Source organism: Echinococcus granulosus (assembly GCF_000524195.1).
Source record: "Echinococcus granulosus chromosome Unknown EG_S00016, whole genome shotgun sequence".
Classification (NCBI taxonomy): Eukaryota; Metazoa; Platyhelminthes; class Cestoda; order Cyclophyllidea; family Taeniidae; genus Echinococcus; species Echinococcus granulosus.
The window spans coordinates 763,334-788,515 of record NW_020170396.1 but is presented as its reverse complement, the minus strand read 5'-3'; the positions used below and the strand labels follow the sequence as shown (position 1 = coordinate 788,515).

Sequence of the window (25,182 nt, the reverse complement as noted above, 5' to 3'; positions counted from 1 at the left end):
GCTACGCGACCGTATTTCGTTATCTTGTGGAATTGCAACACTATGGCGCCATGGTGGCTGACCTGCACGTTCCCTCTAATAAGTTTGGCGGTGCTTGCTGATGAGGGTGTCGGCTCAGAACTCAGAAGATGATTATTGTAAGGAACTACAACCTCTCCTTGAATGTAGAGAATACAAATCAAACCCATTCACAGGCATTTAAATTCTCAGTGAAACTTGTTTTTCCACTTTTACCACCACTTTAAGGGAGAATGTTTTGTGTTGCCTAATACGGCTTCAAAAACACCCTTTCAATAAAACGCCCCTAATTATCAATCACGTGGCAGATTGACACCAGCAGGAGATTTGAAAGTATCACCTTAGTGCCTTGCATAACTCGCAAGACTTTCAATGTCAATTAATCTCCTCGGCTTTTGAGCTCATTTTACTGGAAGAGAAGACAAAAAAATTCGTCTCAAAGGTCAGAGCTACTCCAGATTTATAAGCTGAGACAAGAATAAACCTTCAGGATTTTCACTAAATGGGACAACATGCAAACCTAGTCTATGTGGAATTCGCATTTGTATACACTAGTATTCACTCGGTTTGGAAAAACTGCAAGTCCTTACGAATTCCATCCCACTGATCCACAAGCGACCGCGATCTCGTGCTAACCTTACAATACGCCTGTGAGCCAGTGGGGTCATGCTAAATCTCATGGCGTCAAATACCGAATCAGTCAATCCTTCAAAACACAAATGATAATAATATCTTGCAAAGCTTACTCGCACTAACAGCAAGACAGGAAATTGCCACCTTCTCATTAATCTCCCATTGACTTACACTATTCTCATCGAGTTCAGAGGTGGAGAGGGCTTTGGAGTGGCTTCTCTGCCGCCTATTCTGTCCATACTCCCTTAGATGAAAGCGTTTCTTCGCCTCTCCTTCCTCACTGGATACCCAGTTTTCCTCGTAGAAGTCCTTCACCGCTACTCCCGAGGTGACGCTGGGGAGGTTGGTGACCCTTGGCCTCCACCCGTCTATTGAGGTGTCAGCATGGGCGCTGCCCTGCTCGTAAAGTTGATGGTAAGGTTGGCTAGTAGGTCGCAGGGGTCTGTGTTGTAGCGAATGAGACATCTCCTCACTGGGATAGCGTATACGCGTGGTCGTCGGCATGGTGATGTCCTCGGAGATGCGTCTAACTGAAAGTGGACGTTGAGGTGAAAGGCGATTGAAATCGTGTGACTCTCTCATTCGGTGTCGTCTCGATGGCGAGCCGTGAATGCTCACCGCCGTCGCTGGTGGTAGCACCAGACGAGGCAACCGCTCGGGTGGCGAGGGTGTCTGTTCTAACGAGATATGACGTATTTTGCTCATTGCTGAATTAGACACGCAAATACACACATAAACACAAATGTGGCGTTAGGCGCTTGGATATACGCGTGGTAGATGTGTGGGTGTGTGAGGGTGCGTTCTGCTGCTTTCATAGGCCTGTGCCGCTGCTCATTGGTCGCGCTGCTGTAATGAGTTCAAACGCCGGGGCCCTACTGGTGCAGACTGCTCAGCTGTTCGCTTGCTATCCAATTGATTCGCACCCTCTCTTTCAGCACCCTAATCGCGGTTTCACGGAAGGCATAATGAGGCGCTGGTGTCTTTTCAATCAACCGATCAATCAGTCAGTCAACCAATTAACCACTTCTCAACACTCGGAATAACATTAACAGCTTCTCCTGCTCAAACAAACATGACATGTCAATCCTTCAAGTAAGTTACTTTTTCGAGACGCTCGAGGAATGGAAGGTAGGGGGTCAAATTATGATCACGTCGGATTCTACATTGTTTTAATGCATAAATAATCAGACCTTGGGCCTAGTGGACGGAAGTGCGTCCATGGGTGCATAAATAAGTCTCCCATTCCCAGTTATGCCTAATATGGGAAATGAAAATGAGTCCATTTTGGATCATGCACCAACCAGCTAGATCAAAATTGGAGGTAACTTGTCTGGGGGTGGGAGGGGGGGAGGAATGAAGGCTGACACGATGTATTCCCACATGGATGGCAGCCCACAAGCACCATATGCCACCTTTCTGATCATGATCGCGCCAATGCAACACCTTCATTAACCGCTAAGTCAACATTGTGACTCACTTGTGTGCTGTGCTGTGCTGCCTCTGCGATAATTAAATTAACCGCCTGAATTAGAGGAGTGCTTGCAACAGACAAGATACACAAATATTCTTATTACCGCAACTAGGCAGTGTCACCGCAATATTCTCCCATGACGACTTACAGTAAACCGATTATGAGATATTTGCAAGAGAGGCAAAAGTTATTCAATTTAGAGTAGTGCCACTTCAACTTGATCCGAGGCTTGCGAAGTCCTACTTTGGTGAGGAGCAATATCACCGTTTGTTTGCATGTGGGGGCTTGCTGCTCATGCAGTTCACAGTTTCGACTCACATCACACCAACCTACTATTGGAACATCCAACTTTATGGGGCGTGTTACGCCTTTACTTCACTTACATTCTAAGGTTGTCAGATGCATCGCTTAATGCGCGATTCGTCTATCGATGGTGAGGAAGGATCGTTTGGAGGAGCTGGGAATTCGCAAAAGACGTTTTCTGAGTGAATTATTGATGGCAGTAGGCGACACCTTGACAAAGAATTTGTTTGTGGACTAAATAATACAAGCGTGGCTTTTGGAATAACTTTTTGGATTATGTGAGAAAGGTAGTCCGGTGTAGTTTGCGTGAACACAGAAATACACTAAGTACTCACGAATCTGGCGCAATGCTCTTCCTCTCTTCCTGCTTCCTTTGACCTTTTCTAACAGGGCAAATTTCGCTTTACCCGTAAAACCTCGTCTCGGTTGCGTAAATATTTGTAGAAAGTGAGAAAAGCCAATGCACACTACTTCGGCAGATAGAAGTCGTGACCCAATTCCCGAATGCTACGAAACATAAATTTTAGTAGATTTATTAGCGTTTATCTGAAATCCACCCGAGTTTTCATGCAAGCATAAAAAGTAGTGAAGTTAAATAGGTGCTTTGGGTAAAGGTTGCCTATTTCATTGGTGTATGTAGGCACAAGTGGACCCGGTAACTCCCTTCTGTTACCCGCAGATGAACAGGCGTGATCACACCAAGGCAATTAAACAACATTTTACCATTGCCGTTGACAAGCGGTGTTGTTTCACGTGAAAATGAACCGAGGCAGTTATCACTGGGGTCAAATTATGGTGGCGGTGTATGCTGACAAGTCACGTGCACAACCAAATTTGGTAGCAAAGCCACATTCAATGTGATAGCAGTCGTATACCCTCAACATTCGCGCTAGAAACGCAAATTTATGATAAGCAAACTTAGACTTGGTCAATGAAGATCCTTATCCCACTTTTTCATTCTGAATTGACAACTTGTGCATTAGCCTCACCTCCGGAGGCGCCTTTCACTTTCCTTCTCGAATGGGCAAATAGAAATAAATGTGGATGAGCATCATCTGACAGACCCTAAAGGATGAGGGCGAAGGACACCGAGACTCCGAATAATCATAGTTTGATGATTTAAAGGCCAGTTTGGCATGTGACGACGCAACTCTTGGATGAGAAAGTTTCACTCCCTCCTTCAGTGAATCAGTCTACACAAGGGCTGAGGCGAGCAAAAATCGCCTTACATCATCAAAATTTATTGACTGAACCGATCTAAGTGCGAAAATACATTGCCTCACTAGAAAAACTCACACAAATAATTTCGAGTTAATGCTGCATTTTCGTACTGAATGTCATTTCATTACTAAAATGCAATGAAAGTATGCGTCAAGATTGGCAGCGTTTTCATTATCTTGAAAGAATGAATCCAGATGTCCACACCAAATGGAAAGTTCGACCCGGGGCGGGTCTTTGAAGGCACCTCCTTATAAGCACCCCACGAAAAGGTCTTTGAAGTCCTACTTCCTCCGAACGCGCCAGTTAAATTTCCAGCTGTAGGCTTACAAAATGCCCCTTTCGACACAAAGAAACACAACTTTTTCACTATTTCCGGACAAACAATTTTAGTATTTTTATCCATGACCTTTAGCACTCCGCGCCTGAATTTTTGGTGCGACGATTTTTTCACTTAACAGTAGGTAACAACCCGAAAAAAACTTGTTTATTTATTCACGATTCTGTCCCATTCATTTCGTTGTAACTTATTACCTTACTTGCTCTGCAGGTAAGGGGCTAATCCTCTTTGAGTATGTTCCCTTTTTATTAAGCCAAGCTTATTTAAGCTGGTATCCATGTAAATGTGATATCGCTTTTTCCACTAATCTCATTCGTTGTGGTGGGAATCAACGCCCACGTCTAATGAAACCTCTAAAGCGCTGCCAGGAACACTCATTCACTATTCAATTGCCGAAAAATCCTTGTCAAAGTACCTCATTTAAAGCTCCAAAGTAGAGTTCTAGTTGGATACAAGCAAATTTTGATTTGTGAAAATATGAAAAAACAGTGAAGGTAAATATGAGGCGATTGTGTGGCAGTAGTGGGAATGGAGGCGTTTGCGTGACACTAATTGGCATCCCTTTTTGCTTCCAAATCAAAGGCTACTACTCAAGAACTCAAAACCTGCTTTTATCTTCAAAACGATGGTATGTTACATTTAATTTACTGTCTTAAACTCAATCAACCAGTTTGTAGCACAATTAATTAATCACAAATATCACAAGCTTGTGGAGTTGCGCGTCACGTATGTGTGACGCAGGTGGCGAAAGCGTTAACAAGTAGGAGTAGCACTTTCACTAATTTGCTAGGATGCAAAACATTCTATAAATGAAAATAATGAGCCAACTGAGAATCAAACTTCAAAACAAAAAAAATTAAATCCATTTTTAGGCTAATTAAGCGTTTAATCAGAAACTTGCTTTGAAGTCCAAATTCCATCATTGCCATTAGCATCAACATCACTGATTTTGTTTACATCAGAGACCGCCTAATCATGGCTCCTCTTATCTTGGTTTCGCAGTTTGGTCGAGGTTTCATATCAGGGGGCATTTTCTAAGCTTAGAGGATTAGTTTGCCGTAGCCCTGAACGACTTAACTGTTGAGTCCTATGGCTTGGGCGTCGAAAAGCCTTGAGAGGGCATGTAGTGGGGTTGGAGAAAAATGGACTTAATTTCTAACCTTCATGTGGAGATTCCAAACATTTTGAATAAGCTTTCATACTATGATTTGACTGCTAATATAAACGATTGTGGTTCTGATGGTGTGCCCAATGCCCTCAACACACTCAGGAAACATAAAGCTGACCTCGCCTTCGTTGAGCAAGTAATGGTCGGGTGGCGCGTTGTCTCACCTTGGTTTTTTCCGGCTAGGGTCGGACTTGCGGCGTAGCTCATTCACGATTCGTAGCAGGCGATATAGTTTTCGGTTATCCAGGTAAAAGCAAAAAACGGCAAACGGAGTTTAAAGTCATTTTTGTGAGCAAAAAAAACTCATCATGGTAACTACTTTGCCTTTTAGAGTCACGTACGTATGTGTATCGCTTCGACTTTCTTATTCGAGGCCCCACGTGGCATACATGTGTCACAGTTAATTAAAAGAAAGCGAAAGGAAAAGCTAAATAACACTACTTGGAACTACAAAGCATCTGGTCTCTGATGGCCGGTTTCTCTCGGAGACCGGCACCGACTGTGGGGAAATAAGGTATTTCGTGGCTGACGAGCAACGCTTTTGTCTTTTCTCAAAAGCTATCTGTTTACAATTTAGTCTTAAAAAGGCTTCTTTTAAATCCAGTGAATTACTATTTTCGCTCTGTTCCGCCGTTCCTAATCACTTACCTACCTGTGGAATGCCAATCTTTGCAAGGCGGTAAACTGTCGCAACTACGAGACCTCTCAACGAGGCAAAAATAATCTTCCCAAAGACCCAAATTTTTGGCGGTGGCAAAGCTTTTTCACGTAATAGATGTGGAAAGGAATACTTCAAGTGGAGATGCACAGGAATCGGGCCAGCATTATGAGGAGGCAAGCTAGCAAAGGGATTTAGACATGAATCCTACAGTACCTAATGGCAAGAGCTCCACATAGCGACTGGTGGGGGCTTTGATCCACCGCATCCGGCTGCCACTTGTTCACATTCGAGAACGCGAAGGCTGTCCCTCAAAGTGTGTAGCGCATTCCAGGTGAACGAATTTACGGACATGACGCGATTGGCTGGCTGGTGGGGAATTGCGTTAGTATCGATCCCCCGTACGCACACACACACGCACTCACGGAATCACTGAAGCGCGAGGAGATGTTTCAAGGGCGCCCTGTCTCAAGGACGTGACTAATTAAAGATGTCTGTTGATGAGTCCGTCACTTACGCAAACACGTAGGAGTGAGCGTGCCGCGGGGTGTGGGTCACCGGTGCCTACCTCAGGTGAGGAAAGTTCAAAGTAAATTTGGGGAAGAATGACACCAACGTGAGCAATTGTTCGCTTTATGTCTGTACGAAAATTCAAATTTTGGGGATAACAACGGCCTATTTTATAGGGGCAAAAGCATATTTATGGACTGAATTAACATTCCATAGGTTATCGGCCATATCAGCATCTAATTGGAGAACAGAGTTATACATGCTACTCAAGTGCATTTATCAGTAGTTGGTGAACTAAACCATGCAAGTGGTCTTATCGTATTTCAACATATTTTTAGCCATATAACATGAAATGCTTCACTTCAATGCAGAAAAGAGAGCATTTCCATGGCTCTCCTTGGCTTTTGTTATTCTGTGAAAAAAGAGACGGTGGAAGTTCTTCACCTTCTAATGCAAGTTCTACTGCGGAAATCATGAAGGAGTGCTGATAGGGCTTAAAACCTCGACGAATGGCAGAGCTACGATCAAATGCTGTACGTCATTTTGCTAAACGAGAATTGGGTTGAGAACTCCTGTCCCATGAGAACAATCTGAATTCGGTTCGATGTGGTGAGTATTGCATTGAGGGAGGACGCACCACAAGTTTTTGCGGCCTCACAACTCTCCAACATTGAAATGAAGAAACTGGATAGATGGATACCTTAGGAATCAAACAAGCTTTATGTAAGAAATGGGTCATCTTAAAGCTGTTCTCTCTGCCTTACTGCCACAGAATAAAGACTGAGTGGACCCTTCCAGTCTCCCTCGATTCAACCTTCTCGACACCAATACACAGTTCAGCTTATATCATCCAGGCTAATAGCCTTCCTGCTCCTCTGCAAACCAGTTCAAAAGATCCCTATCAGTACCTATGCTTTTTAACACTCTCAGAGATAACCGGAACTCAGGTTAGGAAATAATAAAGCACTAGAGCATGCTCTGCAATAAACGCCAGTATGGTTGGGGAATTTTTGTACCGCGGCTCTGAGGAGCCTAGTCAATCGAAAGCATGACCCTGGTATTGGTCAACAGAGAGTAATATGTCCACCTTTTTGAAGGACAGCATGACCGAAACTGCGTGAATCGCATTCAAGTGGTGAATCACAACTTGCATGCGGCAGTAGACTACGTGTTGTGACTCGAGGAAGAACATTCAGCTCATTTTATTACGGCATGGTAAACGCACCACCTCCTCACTGGTTGTTAGAAAGCCATCATTACTGTAGCTAAGGTGTAGCAGAGATGATTTGGTCGTATTCGGCTAGATTGATCTTACCCTGTGATACGCAAAAAAAGAAATTTATTTGCTTTAAAAGTCCTACTTATGTACAGTGAAATATTGCGGACACTCTGGTCTATGAGACATGGTCGCCTTCTTCACACAAGAAGAACCGATTATTGCCCGATTCAAACCTGGATTGGATCAATCAAGCAAGGGAATCTGCTCCATAATCGCCTTCTTATTTTCAAAGACACGCAAAAAGAAATGCCTACTTGTGCAAAACGATGGCACAGATACGTCAACTCTGGGTGTGGTCTTCGCAAGGTTGAAAGGGGCGTGGCAGAGGCAACACCTGGCGGAATGCCTGAGTTCCGCACCACTTCTTCCCTTTCGTTCAAAAATTTGTTTTTGAGAACCTACTGTTACGCATTTCCCGCACTTATTAACCGCCGAGTATCAAGTGTGATCTGATTCAGGTGCACGACCACCCAGTTCCATAGCATTCTCTCGGTGAACCTCACAGGGCAGGATTTCAGCATCACCCTGTCAGGAGGTGAAGGAAAAAAAACCAAGCGTGGAAGTTGCATCCAAGTCTAGGTCTCTGAAGGTCATGCTCAAAATGACTTAAAATATCCCTTAGCATTCTGGCGGGCGGAAAGGACTCAAATTCCTTCAGGAATGTGGAAACCGAATTTTGGAAGTAAGCCCAAACGCGGTTGGTCCTACAGACATTTAAAAGAACGTCTGGCAAAAAGTGGAAAAGCTTCGTTAAAGCCGAAAACATTCTTCTTTGAAAAATTTAATGGCTGTGTCAGCCAGAAGTGATTGCGAAAATTTCTCCTTAAATAGTTTGGTGTATTTGGGCAGCCATCTTGCGTGTCTCACTAGCCTTCGGTGGAACGTGGAAGGTAATTCCTTCCATAAATCAGGCCATAAATCATTGATACAATCTCGATTATGAAAGTTGGAAGAAATTATTCTGAGTGAAGATGCTAATGCCCAACTCAAAGAGCATCAAGCGGTCCCCATCCCCATTGGTTGGTGGCATGCTTTCTCGCACTCAACGGTGGTAAAGTGAAAAGGATTATCGACAAACCAAATACTTTAGAGAAAACTACAACAGATTTTAATACAGGATGTAAACGGTTATGTATACGAAGTCCTATTGTACCTCGTTTGCTGCCGGAAACCGTCTCAGAGGCAAATCTAACACCAAATAGCTCGGACGGTGTCCCCTACTGTCACCTTCAGCTTTTTCCTCGAACCAGGAGCACCTCACAGCTATTTTATTTTTCTGAAATCAATCATAAAACTGTTTCAAATCGTCAATAACAGTCCGAATTTATTATTTGGAGCTGTTTGTTAAAAGTCCAATCATTCAGGTTATGCTTCTTGAGGCAGGATTGAACCGTTTTCCTACCACCCACTCTGAGCATCCAAGGTTGATCGTTCTGGCACATGACCATCATAAAGGGTCACTGGTTCGATCGAGCCAGAAAGGTCTGGATGTTGGATTTACCTAAGGGAACGATGCCCTTCCTAAATCTGATTAGAAACGAATATAGTGTAGTCTTAGTGACACTTAACGGTATCATGGCTATTTCATAGATCATCTACTCGAGTCTGAGTATCGAAGGTGGTGTTGAGTGAACTTTGGACTTGTTGACACGCACTCAATTTATTCGTTTTTCGCAGAACAATGACAAGACGATCTTAGTTTTGATTGTACATTTAACGACGCTATCCGTTTCGGTCCCTACCAGCGGGTGCCGACGGCCTTTTAACATCAGTTATGCCACCAAAGAATAAAATAATTCCATATTACTTACACCCTAGCATTTCTGAGCTCACTACACCCTATCTGATTACCAGCAGCTCCGAGGCATTTCTATATCAACGAAACACTAAGCTAACTTATTTAATTACCGGGGCTGTTCCACATCACCTCGAACCTCTTCTGAACAGAAAAAAAAAAGAAAGGTAGAATTAGGGAAGACTGAGAGATGATGGGCCCTCTTACGGTTCCTGGCCGTGATGTCCGAGACGTATCTGTGCGCATGGAGATGATGGAAGGGGTTGCACGGAGGTCTATGCTCCATGACATGGCGGTCCATCGCGACGTCGCGAGTCCATGCAAGGGTGAAGGAGAAGAGGTGGTAAATCGGACTCCACTGGGTCGCACGACTGCCTGCATAAGTAAGCAATAACGTCAGCAATTCGCCGTCTATTCCTCACTCTTTCTCACTCGCACGCGCATTTGAATCTGCGTGCGTTCGTGTGTGCGCATTGGCTCTTTTCAAAGGCCGTCTTCGACAGGCCCTGGTAAACTGCAGCAGGTCTACTCACCTGCCTCATTTGGATCAAGACTAAGTATACACTAATGTAATGTCACTACTAACATCTCCCTATATCTCCTTTGGAAAAGAGACAGACAATGGTCGTCATTTTTGCGCACTGCCAATGATTGCTCGGGTGTTGTCGGAGGAGGACTTAAACGTTTGGCGTGAGAAATATGCACGCTTTACGCACTGCGATGACGCGATTATTTACTAACTCTTGCCCTCTGACAACTCAATAAATACGGCTGACGTAGTTGCGATAGCTAACGGATTCAGGTCACTGAATAAACACCCCTTCAGGCGTCAGTAACGTTGCAGGGTGATGGACATGATCAGAAGATTCCACTTATTTCTCCCTAGCATTGCACACCAACTAAACAGATTATTCCTTTAATCCTACTAGTGTCGTCACCATTCAAGCTTTTGAGGACTCGTTACGGGAGATTTGTGCAAAGATGCGATTACCCAAACAGACGAGCCAAATGGAGTTTGTTTGAGGTGCACTCGAGAATAGGACTAACCTCAACGACTGCAAGCTGCAACCCAGTCCTCCCTGCTACACTCAACCCACCCTTCAACAACTACTGCCTGGCCTGAGCCTGAAAAGCAGCATCGGCAGAGGAGTAGGGTTTGTCAGTGCTACTAAACCACCCTCGACCAACATGCTTTGCCTCATGTTCACCACCACCATCACTCTGATGTTCAACTTGGTTTCGGGGGGAAAAGATGCACCCAGGTTTCGTTAAATGGCATGGATCTCAGAATCTCAGCTTTCCTCCTCGTCCTCCGCCTTGACAAGGCGTTCCTTCAACTACCTCAGTGCATCCTTCAACTCTTATACGCCGATCCGAAGCGGAAAGCTGTCGTGGAACTCAGACTTCAGCAATTTTTCGAAATCGCCAATCTTTTGGTTGGTGGCTAGTTGCATCCACGCCTCCCACAGAAGGATATGTTTCATGTGGAACTTCGCCACACGACAAGTTAAGTTGTGTGTTGACGTGTGGCTGACTGCTTGTGAAATGTTATTACTCAAACCACCCGAATGCACTACTGATGCATCGTTGCTGATGAGTACAGTACCACCGACACACCACACTGTGTTTGGAGGGTTCAGGCTTGACACTTCAGTTGATAAGGGACTGTAAAACCAGGTGATGTTACCTGCCATTTGGATTAACGGTGTTTGGACTAAGGCGTGACATGATCACGAGTTGGAATAAGTAGTAGTCAAACACGCTTGTCACCTACTACCCTCTAGAGTATCGCCAGAGTAGAGCCCCTCCATATATCCTAGTCCAGGGGTTTGAAAGTTCTGATTTGACTTGAAATTGCATGAAACGCTCTTATCAAACAAACTCTGCATTAGCCTAACATCGACACGCCTATGTGCCGAGGCATCGCGGCGTTGTTCGTTTGGCGTTGACGAGATAAGTAGACACGAGTTGCCAATTACGCCATTTGCGTTGTCATATCCTTTGCCCACTTCATCTGTGTCAAAGTTTTGTTCTTCCCGTTGGGGTTGACTTCTACCTAGAACTGTACAACTGGAGATTCAGTCGAATAATGACATTGCTAGTGAAGGTAGTACCTCTGTGGGGTTCACGATTCAACAATCACCTGAAGGCTTTAAATTTTCGCTAGGAACGAGTTGCGAGTCGAAGTCAAATTACTCGACATCCCGGAAGTAACACTGCAACAAGTTTGTTGCAGTAGAAAGTGAATCTCGGATATTCAAGGGACCACCGTGCCTTTCAATGCAAGAAATTGGCTCACCTAGAATGCTGGTTTTCTTTGCTGACACAGCCCAACGCCGTAGTCTCCAATGCATTGAAATTACCATAAAATCCTTTTGACAGTGTGATTTAAGAAACATTCATGGAAGATCGAAGTAGGCGCCAGCTAAAAACCTGATTAACATCTACTTTCGAGCTAAACACTGTCATCATAGTCGGCTGCGGTTGTTGAATGTCCGCCAAAAATGATTGGCCGACCCCCTTGAAAGGCGGCACACGTTCGTTCAATGCCTCACTACTGATTTATTCCAGACGGTTCTACACGGATAAAGTAGTGAGCACCTCAAACCTGGCTAACAGTTTAGACGTATTTACGACGGGACCACCGTGCCTTTCAATGCCTAAACGACTTCCATTTTTTATTTTCACCAACACATAAGGCAAATACTTCAAAAATGCCGGAACAGACGGCCACGCATTCGCGAATTGCATGTTTCACTCCCTCAAGGTGTCTCTATTTTTCCACAGCCACAGCAAACTCCAATGCCACAGAGAATTTTGAAAATGTAAGTACTTTTCATCACTAAGAGCAAGTATTCTCGGTAAAAAGCCATCAAACTGACGTATGAAAACAACTTATTTGTCGCAAATCAAGAGTAACTACACGGACTACTTTGATGTCGCATCTTGAGAATAAATACGTTCAACAGAGAGGCACTTCCACGACCTAACAGATGGATAGGTGCCGGTCTCCGGACAGGGTAGGTACACCAGAGGGTCCTCTAGGGCCTCCGTACTGCACGTCCAGCCCTTCAGCAGCTCCACAGACTCACACAGACCCGGAGACTGCTTTAGCCTCTCCAGTACGTTCGCGTACTACAACGACAAGGACAACAAGGGATGACAGAGAGGGGTTAGCAAGGCGTCTAACACTAAAGTGTTGATGAAAAAACACGCTGGTAGTATTTGTGACCGTACACAGATAAGGGCTCGGGATGCGTATACATGTGATTACACGGAACAGCGAACACACGCATGCCTGCAATTAGGGTGATGCCACGTGGATGTTTTAACGTGTCGTCAGAAGTCATGCAACACGCTCGTGCTGAAAATGGAAAAGAATATCCTTAGCTTTAACAGTAATTTTTTCCAAACGGAACTTTCTAACCCATCCTTCTGAATCGTTCCCCACGCCTGTGTCACCTACGACACTAGTAACTCAATGCTTCCAGATGAAGGTAATGCAACCACTTCCACTCTTTCACCTAATAACGTCTCCAAAGCGAAATTCAGCACCACACTGGTGACAGCTTTGGCAAACCCATTTCGAAAAAACAATATTAAGATTTTAATAATCGAATAATACGGGTGAAAATCGCGGAAGGAGGTGGCTGTTGTTAATGATTGAATATGCGGAAACTCACAATAAAGGAACTACCCAAACCGTGTTTAGCGACGGAGTGAATCGAGATCGTCCCTAATGAACCACCTACGATATTGTCAGGCAGGCACTAATTTGGTACCGTTCGCTTATATTACTTTTGAACAGTCATTACTACTACGAAAAGCGCTCGACGTTCGGAGCGTATTCGCTACATAAAATCAATCCCATTTCACCTCGCCCTGATACAATCAGCCTAATAGAGAACTCAATTTCGTAGGCATCTCATTGAAAATGGTGAGAGTACCACCCCTTATAGAACAATAAGGAAATTTCCTCGTATAAGCTTAATGCATACACCGAGGCTGGTAGCAATTCCATGGAAGTCATGTGACGCTCGAAGCAGAAGAGGGACCACTGGGGGCGCCAGGAACGGGGCTCAAAGTAGAAGAAACCATGGCGAACAACCATATTTACAGATGATTTGAGCACTGCCAGCCTTTTCCCATTCGGTGTGGGGTCCTACCAACATCACTCATGCTGCTCGTCTCCCGCTCCTTCTTTATGCTTACAAAAGTGATTTTTGACCAGTCCATCAACCTTTTCAGAGATCGATAGGATACCAATAATACCATGTGATTAAGGCAGCCAAAGCAGAAAAGGGACCACGAGGAGCTCCGGGGACGGCACTCAAAGCGAGAATTGAGTTAGGCTTGGTGGATTCATATGCCACCTAGAACCTTCAGCTATAACTCAGACATAGTATAAAAGTAAGATAAACACCGGACCTCAAAGACCTTGATCAGTAGTCGGAGGGTGGGGAGGGGGAGGGGGAGGGCTGAGTGACGCAAATGCATGCGTGACCCACGTGCCATTTTGCATGCTTGGTTTTGCAACAAAAACCTCAATTTGCATGAGGAACCTATTAGTGTGACACATATGGGAAAGAAGCAACGGCAAAATAAAAAGCAAGGCAAATGTTGTCTAAAAAAACGTCTTTTTTAGAACATCCCCTACTCCAGAGACAGAAACTAAGGTACAGTTGGTGAATCTTCAAAAGAGATTTACCACAGTAGGATTTGTAGCACAGGGTCGCTATTGCCTGATTAACAAGTATTAGGAAATAGACACATTCACCCAGCGAAACGGAGATGGTTCTCATAAACTATGTTTGTTTTAGCCTCTTTTACAAAGCAAAAAAACCAAAACCAAAACGTAAAAGTAGCTAACAGTGGCATATGACAGGTGTCATAAATGTTGGCACACCTGGAATTTTGGGATTTTTTCCGCAAGCACAAATTAAGGGGAATTTGGGAGCGCAATAGTAGATCTTTGGATTAAACCAAGGCAACGTCGAGGGACAAAGATAGGTGGCTTGTAATAAACTTTTGTGGCTAGGTTTCGAGCGTAAAGTAAACAGGAGGTGCTGTGCTTTCTACAGTAACTAGCTTATGAAGAAGGGTCAATGGACGCTCGTGTTGCCTCGACATAGATTCTAGAAAAGCAGGGTGAATTAACTGTGGCCTTTAGATGATGGTTGTCAGAGTGCTGGATGTCTGCGACCCCAGAAAAACGTTCTTATGCAAATTTCACTCATTCCTTCCTAATTAACTGAAATGGGGTAGCACTTGCTTTAAGGTCAAGGTCAATCGGCGACCATAGGTAGGCTCGAATAAGACGACTCAGTGGCCCGTGTTCAGTCCTCGCCCGTCTTCGCTGACCATTCGCCGAACTCGTACATGCGCGCCGTATCTTTAAGGCTAACTCACACACGTTGGCCAATAAAGAAGTCTGCCTTGGAGGCGTTTTCTGTCCCTTACCCGCTTAGTGATAGGAAACTCAGGTTACAAAAATTGGCAGACGAAAGAGAAGCATTCGCAAATAAGAACGGACGACAATGCGAGTAAATGATGGCAACTAGTCGCACACATTGAAAATCTACTTCATTAGGTAGTTGTCCATGATAACAACTCCGCTACCTTGACCGCTGAGCATTCACAGCGATCGCATCGGCGGAGCAAAGCCCTGATGTGGTGTGTGGGAATTTTTGCAGAAAAATAACCGAGCCTCATGCACCTGTTCCTATGGTAGGAGTGCTCTCAACTACGCGTGGGGTAGTGAACAAGCACAGGAAGGTGTATTTTCGCAGATATTAATCATAACTTAGGTAGCACATCAAGCTTTGGAGTATTAAGCGCCCACTTTAAAATATGCTATCTCAATCACCCTCAAATCAAATTGCACTTTTCGCCATTGTTGATGTTTAAGGTGCGCATTTAGGTCGTGCGATCAGGGCCAGAGAAGCTTCATTCAATCATCCTTGACTATCGGACGACTTGAACCATCAACAAATGAAGCCACCAATTATGAGAAATGAGGAATGGTCTACATGCAATAACTAGTTTGAGAAAGTGACGAGAATCAAGGCGGTGCTGTTGAAAGACAATATTGTCAGCACCGAGGAATGCTGCTGATCCAGCCCTCTAGGCATAAAACCACTTGCTTTCAGCAGTAAAGTTGCGCTGTCTTCGGGCCGGTTTACTGCCAAATGGCTGTAAAAAGTTGGCAACAGGGCGAATGGCTACTGATGTGAGAATTATCTCGCTAATAATCAGTCGTAATTGGTAAATAAATCGGGACAACACTGGAATGACAATACGCCACTTGGACCAATAATGCTGTGTTTACAATGAAGATGGAAATTTGGATTTAAAAACCCACTATGTTCGCCAAATCACCTTGGACAAACCAATCAGCGTAATCTTAATGCATTAAACCACTTTAGCTGGAATACATAACAAAACTAACCTGGGAATGGAAGCCAGATACTTTGTACTCTGCTATCCAATGGCATATGAGGCACAAACGGATCACAAAAACAATTCACAGAGGAGAAAAAGGTGGGTGGCAGAACTGACCTTGATGCCAGCAAGACTATTGAGACAGGCGGCAGCCCACACCCATCGAGCTCTGCAGCTATCCGGCTTAAGCGACTCCCTCTCCACGAGATCACACAAGTCTTCAGCGAGGGTGGAGAACAAATCCTCCGGCCCAGGAAATGGTAAATCCACCTTTAGATCCCTCAGAGTGGCCCTGGAAGTGAGAAGAATGACCTTTAACTCTCGAAACCAATATCCACAGATGGTACAGACTTCGATTAGGAGTAGTGAGCTAATAACTTAAGCATGGTTGTAAGTGATCAGGTCTTTTAGGTGCCCAATTCACTGTCAACTACAAGTTCTCCTTCGTAACACCAACTCGTTTAGACGGGTTGACAGCAAACTGAATTAGAGCCAGTTAATAACTCAGTGGTGGGTTGGTGTCAGTTCAAGTCCACCCCCTGTCTGCAGCTGGAGCGAACGTGTGCCGCCTTTCAAGGGGGTCGGCCAATCATTTTTGGCGGACATTCAACAACCGCAGCCGACTATGATGACAGTGTTTAGCTCGAAAGTAGATGTTAATCAGGTTTTTAGCTGGCGCCTACTTCGATCTTCCATGAATGTTTCTTAAATCACACTGTCAAAAGGATTTTATGGTAATTTCAATGCATTGGAGACTACGGCGTTGGGCTGTGTCAGCAAAGAAAACCAGCATTCTAGGTGAGCCAATTTCTATTTTCTCTTCTTTTGCTTCCCCTCACTACTGATTTATTCCAGACGGTTCTACACGGATAAAGTAGTGAGCACCTCAAACCTGGCTAACAGTTTAGACGTATTTATGACGGTAGACGCATGAACTGCAGCCGCTCGAACATTTCCCATGATTGGCCATTTTCAAGAGATACCAGAATGTAACTCCCCCCCCAACTGTCGTCATGCCTTGTGCATATAGCTGGTCAAACACTTCCTTTGTTGATGCTTAGAGTTGTTCACTCTACACAAACGTGTTTTTGAAAATATCGCGACTGACCTGGTAAGGCTGCTTCGGTCACGACTGTCCGCGAATAAATAGCAACTGAAATGAAACGCGGGTGAGATATTTAGTCGTGTACTTAGGTCTCACTAACAGCACCATCACAACAGTAAACGCGGCGTTTGATTCGCATTCAGATCTAGACACATGACAAACAACGAAAGCATCAAAGATTAACAGAAGACCTAGGTGAAAATCACAAACAACAACCACTATCCAGTGCGGTACGGTAAACATATTTCGCTGGTCGTAAGAAGATCACGCATTTCCAATTCTTCCTGTAAGCAGAGGATTCTAAACTGACTGGGATAAAGCATCCTATTCAAAGAGGAAGTTGTCCGATTCACATGATTTGCTTTAGGGGGACTCCCTACTGTTTCGAACTAAAATAATGGACATGCAATAGGAGGACTTCTGGATCCTATGAACCAATCCCCTTTCTTCGATTAGATTGGAAGGTGAAATACGCGGATCCAGGTGGGATTTTATCACTGAGACTGTGTGCAAAAAATAATGAAGGTTAAAACTGTTACCTAGGGAAAGATAAAGAGCATATCCCATTGACCATTAGCCAGAAAAGTCTTACTATCCGATTCTACATGTGTAAACTTGAACACTAGAGAACGTCAAACTCTATGCAAAAAAATGACAATGAACAAGAGCACCAAGATCATCGTCTCGCCATTGAAGGAGAAACTGGGCAATTGACCAGTTAAGGAGACTACCAGGTCTTACAAATCCAAACACCTTCATCGTTGAACTGAGAATTCTGCACTTACACGAGACAAAATGCAACACTGGATCTACACAGCAAAATTGCGACGATCAAAAGTGGTCAACAGTTGCCATAACAAAAGCTATTTGGGGAAATGGGTAGCACGTCTCACTGGTCTTTTGGTAAAGGAGCCCAATACGGTCGATCCCAACTACGCATGCATTGGTTGTGATAGGGTAGAAAATTTAAACCTCTATACAACTAACCACATAAACCTATTCCTACACCCCGAAACCGGTCCTCTCTTTACCACCAAAATGAGTTACTGACAAAGAGGAGACGAACAAACCTACCGGATCCACGTGGAGTCGTAGAGCAGGGACTGAGGTTGATCAGTGCTGTCTGCGGTAGGAAAAGAATGAGGAGAGAAGAGAGAGGCGCGACCAGACCAGAGCTGCGCCCTCAGCTCTTGATAGAGGAAGGTGACCAGAAGGCCTGTGCTCCGCACCACCAGTCGAGGCGCACGCAACGGAGGAGCATTGGAGGGTTGGAGGAGGACAGAGGACTGCTGGCGGCGGCACCACCGGTGCACGATGTAGACCAGTGCTGTGACCATCGGAGCCACAAAACAAGCCAACAACTCCGAGCCACTTTTTGAAGGAAACGAGAAGCGTGTAGTGCATAATCAAAAAATAATTTCATATAGCATACCTCTCTTTTACACTTTCCCATGCTACGATTAGTATTAGGTTCACAGATCGTGAGTTTAGTAACAAATATTGCGATGCCTGTTATATCACTGTTCTCAGATTTCTAGAGCTTCAATTTTATGCCATAAACAGTACGTGGGAGGAACAAGCTTAAACTTGCTAAATAAGTCTAGCGATTTCTGCCCAATTCAGGTAATGAGGTCGGAATATGGCTTGGCTGTTTCTGATCCAGCTACGTTGGCAACAGGTAAGTCCGTTTTCCAAAGCAGACAAGTATTTGGGACAAACACATTTCGCGTTGCTCTAGGAAGACTTGAGCATGACGCCGCTCACCTCCCGCGTAAATTGGCGTCTAAACAGAACTCGGTTTAAAGCTTCTCCGTTTTATGGTGGGTGGATCTAGGTGTCAGGCTGTAACGTGAAAAAGTTAGCTGCATAGTCCAATTATGCAGAAATGGGATACTAACTACTTCCCAGCTATAGACATGAATACAGTAGGGCTTAGGGTATAGAAATACATTAGGCATACGCATCCGAAAATTGACACTTTTGGAGATTCAAGCAAAAATCGTAGTTTTCAATTTTTTGCACAAAGAGTCCTCATTGTCAGTGGCAGATTTTTGCAAGCGCTATTGAATCCGCACCTCAGATCGTAGCACAAATAGGCCCGAGTTCGGGAAAGACCATACCTAGGCTCACATTATTTGGGGTTACGACACAAAAGAGTGTTGGTATTTGCTACAAGAATTTTTCCATCATATAGAGAAGGCAAGACCCTAATACCTCAAACAAAAGGAGGTCAGCTAGTAAAAAGGGATAACTGATGAAAGGTCGATGTTCTGTAAATACAGAATTAAAGAAGGAATCAGTCAAAGAGGAGGGGTTTGAGATTTAATTAACGGAAAATTTATTTACAAAGAACTCTAAGAGAGAATTTAGGAGGCAATTTTCATGAATTCAGATCCAAACTCGTGTCTAGTAAATTTCGGAAGAATGGTGAATCCGCTCAAATGTATATCAAATGTCCGTCTAAAAATGTTAAAAAGCAGCAAGCGCCTCCAGCACGATTGACAGAAGGAAGGGCCTTGGCTGCATGACAAGGCATAATATTTCGCCTAACTGAGAAGTGGCAAAAACCAATCAGCTTTTTACAGCCCGGAAACATTGGTAATGCTACCGGTCTCACACACGTGACACCAATGTTCTCGAATGACCTCGGTGTCACTGGCCTCACCAAACCATGTTTCGAACGGACCCAGTCTTAAGCCATGGAGGTAGGACATTCATGGCCTGAGGACACCCAAACTTCTGTTGGAACGATAGAGCATCCGCTTGGTTCCCCGTTAGCGAGATGACGAGACACTAGCACGCTTTCCTACTTAAAAGAATGATTTTACGACCAAACGAATTTGAAAAAGATTTCAACCAATTCCAATTTTGACAAAACTCAGTGCAAAGGCACAAGGAATTTCTTCAGGATGATGCATTGCAGCAAAGTGGCTGCCACGGAGCCAAATGCAAACAGTTGTCAAGTTTACATTAGTGCCACCGAGGTGTCAACAGTGGGAAGGAAATACTACATCGCAGAATGACAAAAAAGGCCAATACGAGATCAGGACAGGTAAAAAGAGAACTGATGTTTTTGCCAGATAAAATAAGGCAACCAATAGATAAAATATGAATGTAGAAGACTTTTCAATTGAAACGGAGATTAGAGTTTAATCACGGTTAACGCACCTACTACTGGTTTCGCACATTTGTGACACGTTCTTGATCAGTTTAGGAATGATTAATAGTTCCCTAATTGTGTAGGGAAAACAGATTTATGGAGCATAAGACATGAAAATAAATGTTGGAGGTGTCTGGTGTGAAGAGAATAATTTCAGCTGTAGTTGAATTTATCAATTCGATAGTGTAAGCGTTGATGACTGGACTGTGTTGGTCGAGTTTTCTGAGACCCCAGCACCAAACGTACTGCGCATTGAGAGATGAAGCAAATACTGGGCTATCGCATAATCATCTTCAGTTAATGCCAACAAAGGATCCAAATCGGTAGGTCTTGGTCAACGGGATTACAATACCCGGTTCCAGCGGAGCACAAAGGCGTTTCGCATAAGCTTATAAGCAAGTTGCACATTTCCACGTAAATTACGTAACCACAGCGAGGTTGGCTGCAGACCGAGAAGAAGAAAGTTAGGTGAAAAAAGTAGCGCACAAGGAAGTACTGTGATGCACTGCAATAGTACGGCAGGTGATACGACAATCCGACCTTCAGGCTAGACGCCGCATGTGCGCGTGGGCTGTAGCGCCGTGAGGGGCAATTTACTCCCGTTACTTTTTCTGTAAGACTACTTTGTGAATTCTCGCTACCGATTAACTACACACACGTGATTCGTCAAGCCTTTGGTTCGAATGGGGGTTTAATCAAGCAAAAAAAACCGGTTTTTGACAACCTATAAACGGTGCCAAAGCTACTGAAGTACAAACCAGCTTTATGGGAGCACTTTGCAAACGAAGAGAATGAATTACAAGAGCTGGAACTAAGTCCAAAACCTAATGAAGGATCAATGAAATCTGGAAGATCAAAGGACTTGGAATGGGAGATTCTAATTTCCCATAACAATCAAATCAAAGGACATGAAGCAGGTAACTGGGAGTGAATAAAGGAGGGCAGAAAAAGAGCTTACAGAGGAAGACGTCGAATTCGTGAGTTGTAGAGGAGACAGAAGTCGAGGCAGTGAATCCACCGCCAGGCCAGAGCTGAACTAACCAGATGGAGGAATGCTAGGGGTGGTAGTGACTCCCCCTCATCATCTCCTACCTGTTTTGTGGTGAGGAAGAAAGTGGCAAGGGACCTTGAAAAATCCCTCACCACAGTGCGCTCCATAGCACCATCGACTGCCAGGCTCCACATCAATTGAAGAGTCTGCTGCTTGAGGAGATGTGCCAATACCTCGGACCTGTCTAGTCTACCAGCAGTGGTTGCTTCTTGATGGTGTTGACATGAGGTAGAAAAAAGTAACCAGTAAAGCCATGACAAAACACACACGGTTCCAGATGCAGGCTGATGACCAACCTTTGGTGTGTTTTTCAGACGTGTCATCGCCTCGTCTTAGTCCGGCGGCACCCTGCCGACGCGCCAATTTGGCAGCGCGTTTGGAGGCCCGCTTGAGCTGTTTGCGGGAGAGATAGGTACCATCACCATCGCCACCCCGCGCCTTGGCCTCCGGTACGAGAGTCTCACCCGCACAGTCAGGCGGCACGAGCTCACATAAGTGCTGGGTAAATTGAACCAGTGGTGTTTCCACGTCTGGAAGGCTATGCAATAGAATGCGAGTGACTTCAGGCTTGCGGGGAGCTAATAATAGTGCTGAACCATCAGTAAAACCTACGTCGTCTGACACTGCAACTGCAAGAGGAGTTCAGGTCAAGCTAGGATTTGGGATCCTACTGTGGCGGTGACAATGAACGAATTATCCTATCATGAAGGTGTGATATGCACCAATGTTCACTCGTAGACTCTAAGCACAGTACAATGCGGCGATGTGAAAATCGCTCACAACAATGCAGCAGTAAGGCATTTGGGTGGTTTGATTAATAACACTTAACCGGTCAGCCACATGGCTCCGTACCACTGGCGATCCTGATCCTGATGGTTCGCACCCCACTATCACAGCAGTTACTCCTGTGAACACCCAGTCAGCTCGTGAGACGTCTGAACCTAGATGTCTTATCGACACACAGCTTAACTTGTCGTGTGACGAGGTTGTACAAGAAACGTATCATTTTGTAGGAAAATGAGGGGTGTAACTTTTACTAAGCTTGTGATTTGATGCTCAAGGTTACTGACAACTGTGAAGTGAAGTGGAGTCTACCAGGCAGCAAACAGTTTGTCCACTAGTACTTCTACAAAGAGTTCAATCACTAAGGTGGAGCGCCTCCCAAAGTGAGAAACGCATTTTTTTCTCCGCCTAAATAAATCATGTTTCTGCTCGTAAATATTCCAAAACATTCCGTAAAATTAATCATAAGATTGTGAGATGGATTCGTTTAGTCAACACGTTAGAAATAAAATGCTGAGTTTTCTTTTCACAAACATCATTAGCATTCTCTGCAGCGAGGTGAGAGTGAAACAGAGCCAGTGTAAAATTCTTTTTTCGCCATCCAAGGTCATTGAAGGCTGCAAAATGCAGCGAAGCTTATTCCGCCAGATACGTACGCATATGATGCGGATCAGACTATAAATGGTTGTCACCTGCGATCCCCCTTCTGCTCCGCTACCGAACGACGGCAAATTAAACGAAAACGAGGTGCTAAATTCAAGAGCAGCTTAAACTTTATTAAGTCTGACTACCGTTTCCTCTTCGTGCATGAAGTTGTTGTTCACCCCCGACCAATGTATGTATCTAAGTGTCTATGCATGATAACGTGTCTCGTCTTATTTGCTCAGGAATATTCTTGAATAATCAGAACGTTCCGCTTTCAGTGACTGGAAAGCAGTATTGGAGCGCGATGCCAAAAATAGAAAATGCGAATAAGCACTTTTAGCTCCCAATTTTTTGAGCCCTACAAAGTATCACCCCTTCAGTTTTGCACCATATGAGGCACCTTTCAAAATCTACTATGGAAGACGGGATTTGACGCTTTAAATGCACAACTTACTGTACTTTTGTGCGCAAAATATTCTGCAGCAAGTTTGAAGAAGCCTTAGGTATAGAAATGTAGGAAGAAAGCAACGGAAGACATGCAGTAACATACGTGGCAGGATTTCAAGGATCTCTTCCAAAGTGCACTAACCACATTTACACAAAGCTCTAAAATCCATGACCCATTATTTGGACTTTTAAGTCCATTGATAGAGTGGTTATGACCTTATTTTCATTGAAAGTGGGAAGCAAGCGTGAGGTTCCTTTGGGTTTATAGGAATAGAATATTGGCAGACCAACCACTACACGAGTAATGGAGAAAATCCAGCCTTGGAGAACGCATTCCAAATACAGGGTTATGCGGTCATGCCAATAACGAGACCGCTGCATTTTAAAAGCTTTGTCTACTCAATGAGGAACTCAACCAGCGTAACGATATGGTTAAGACATGTTCAATAGTTTTTTTTCCGAGGGAGCGCCTCGAATAATCACCTCACTTACTTAAGGACTCAATACAATCTTAACGGAGGCAAGGGGATGGGAAATCAACTTTAAGGGACCTAAAGCAACTTACGGTCTTGAATCTGACATAGACGCGAGGCATGGGTTCGTTTCTAGGAAGACTCGTAAACACCGAATGGTGAAGATGAGCCCAAAAACAGTTTCAACATCCGGTGAATGTATCAATTCTAGGGCAACAACAAGGAATAGACATTTGAGTGGATAATGAGGCATGCTCAGACCCAAGCTTTTAAGATGTCTTCGCGTACCATCGAGGAGACGATGGCCCTCTTTCAGCACGCAGATGATCAGGGTCCATTCAGGCAAGGAATTCTCCTCAGCTTTAGTCAGCGACTCATTTGCAAGGGGTAAAGATCTTCCTTTGGGTTTATTTCCTCCTTGCTGCACGAAGGATGGCATGGACAACTTATCAAAAATAGGATTGGAAGGGAGCAGCATCCAGACGGAGCCGAGACTAGAGTCAGTTAGTGCTGTGCGAAGAGAAGACTCTTCTACAAAAAAATTGCTACTCATTATAAGTAAATATGAAAGATAAATGCAAATGTGATCACGCATGGCATCTAACCCACCAAGAGGTAGACGTGGCAGCTCCACGGGAGAAAGGAATGGATGCAGCTTGAAAAGAGAAGAAGAGCGTATCGGCACAACTGGTGTCACGTAGGTGGTGTACTGGACATCCCTCAAGTACTTCATTGTAGACATCAAAAGCGTTTTGCGAGAGCCAACTGTATCAAACGCTGTGCTCTTGGAAGATCAGAAATTACCCAGTGGGTTACGTACCTCATGGAGGGACCCAAAGTGACGAATTAGGAGGCGTGCGTAGGTATTTTTGCGAATGGAATGATTGTTTGCATCAATTAGTGCGCAAAGCTGATCGAGCCACAAAAATGGGACTAGGGGACTGAGAGTGCAAGCTAAGGAGGTAACCACTCTGTGACGCGAATCCATTAAGTCACCAAGAATCCTCACACCAGCGTTTCGATACCAAAACTCTGATCGGTGCAGAAGCGACAAAGCGATATTATCGAGACAGATTAATGCACAGTGAATGCGTGGGTGGACCGAAAATATCTAAATGGATAAGGACTGTGAGAAGTCGAAACAGACGATAGTGCATTTCATCGGTATGGAACTTACTGTAACAATCATTGAGCACAGTCTAGCAATTTCAAGGGGAAGATGCGCGCTTGTTGAATGCCGAGAAAGGCGATCGAGGGACTCAAACAAATCACCGAATTGCAAGGCGACATCATTTTGAGGAGAATCAAAACCAAGTAAATTATTAAGCGATTCAAGAGACTTCTTGTTATAGCACACAAAGGGCTGAGTGTTCCAATCAGCATTTATCTGTGCAACGTAGGGCGAGAGAATTGATTGAATACAAGACAGCGCACATAACTGAAGATTTTCACCGGACATCTGAAGTCTTTGTATGTGCTCATAAAGGACGGTATTGGGTTCTCTCTGGATGTCATGCTAATAACAAATATAATAATATATGCATATCAAAGAGTACATTAACATGGGCCTTTTCTCTAGGTAGAAGAATTTTCTTTGTCGAAAGATCTACTACAGTCTCATTTTGGCGCTTCAGTGTTCTCCCGAGCTTCAGCTTCACCTTATTGAAATCTCTGACTTTCTTCT

At 44.3% G+C, this 25,182-nt stretch overlaps 2 protein-coding genes across 2 annotated transcripts in view; both read right to left on the bottom strand. All coding sequences in view use genetic code 11, as the record gives it.

Annotated features, from left to right (window-relative positions):
* The window catches only part of EGR_03216 (hypothetical protein), a gene marked incomplete at both ends in the record, with an annotated part of 1,973 nt that extends 617 nt beyond the window's left edge, over positions 1-1,356 (bottom strand). Inside the window, 2 exons of the mRNA XM_024492465.1 lie at positions 63-157; positions 765-1,356. Of these exons, the coding sequence (XP_024353139.1) occupies positions 63-157; positions 765-1,356 (687 nt within the window). The remainder of the gene's footprint in view (positions 1-62; positions 158-764) is intronic.
* A 6,680-nt stretch (positions 1,357-8,036) lies between these two features.
* Positions 8,037-24,957, bottom strand: EGR_03215 (hypothetical protein; the record flags this gene model as incomplete). Its single annotated transcript, XM_024492464.1, has 12 exons — positions 8,037-8,123; positions 9,601-9,768; positions 12,385-12,528; positions 15,952-16,126; positions 18,014-18,310; positions 21,058-21,358; positions 21,447-21,688; positions 23,591-23,705; positions 23,787-24,029; positions 24,108-24,282; positions 24,319-24,609; positions 24,676-24,957. 12 exons carry the CDS (start codon positions 24,955-24,957, stop codon positions 8,037-8,039), a joined length of 2,520 nt encoding a protein of 839 aa, XP_024353138.1.
* Between the last annotated feature and the right edge of the window lie 225 nt (positions 24,958-25,182).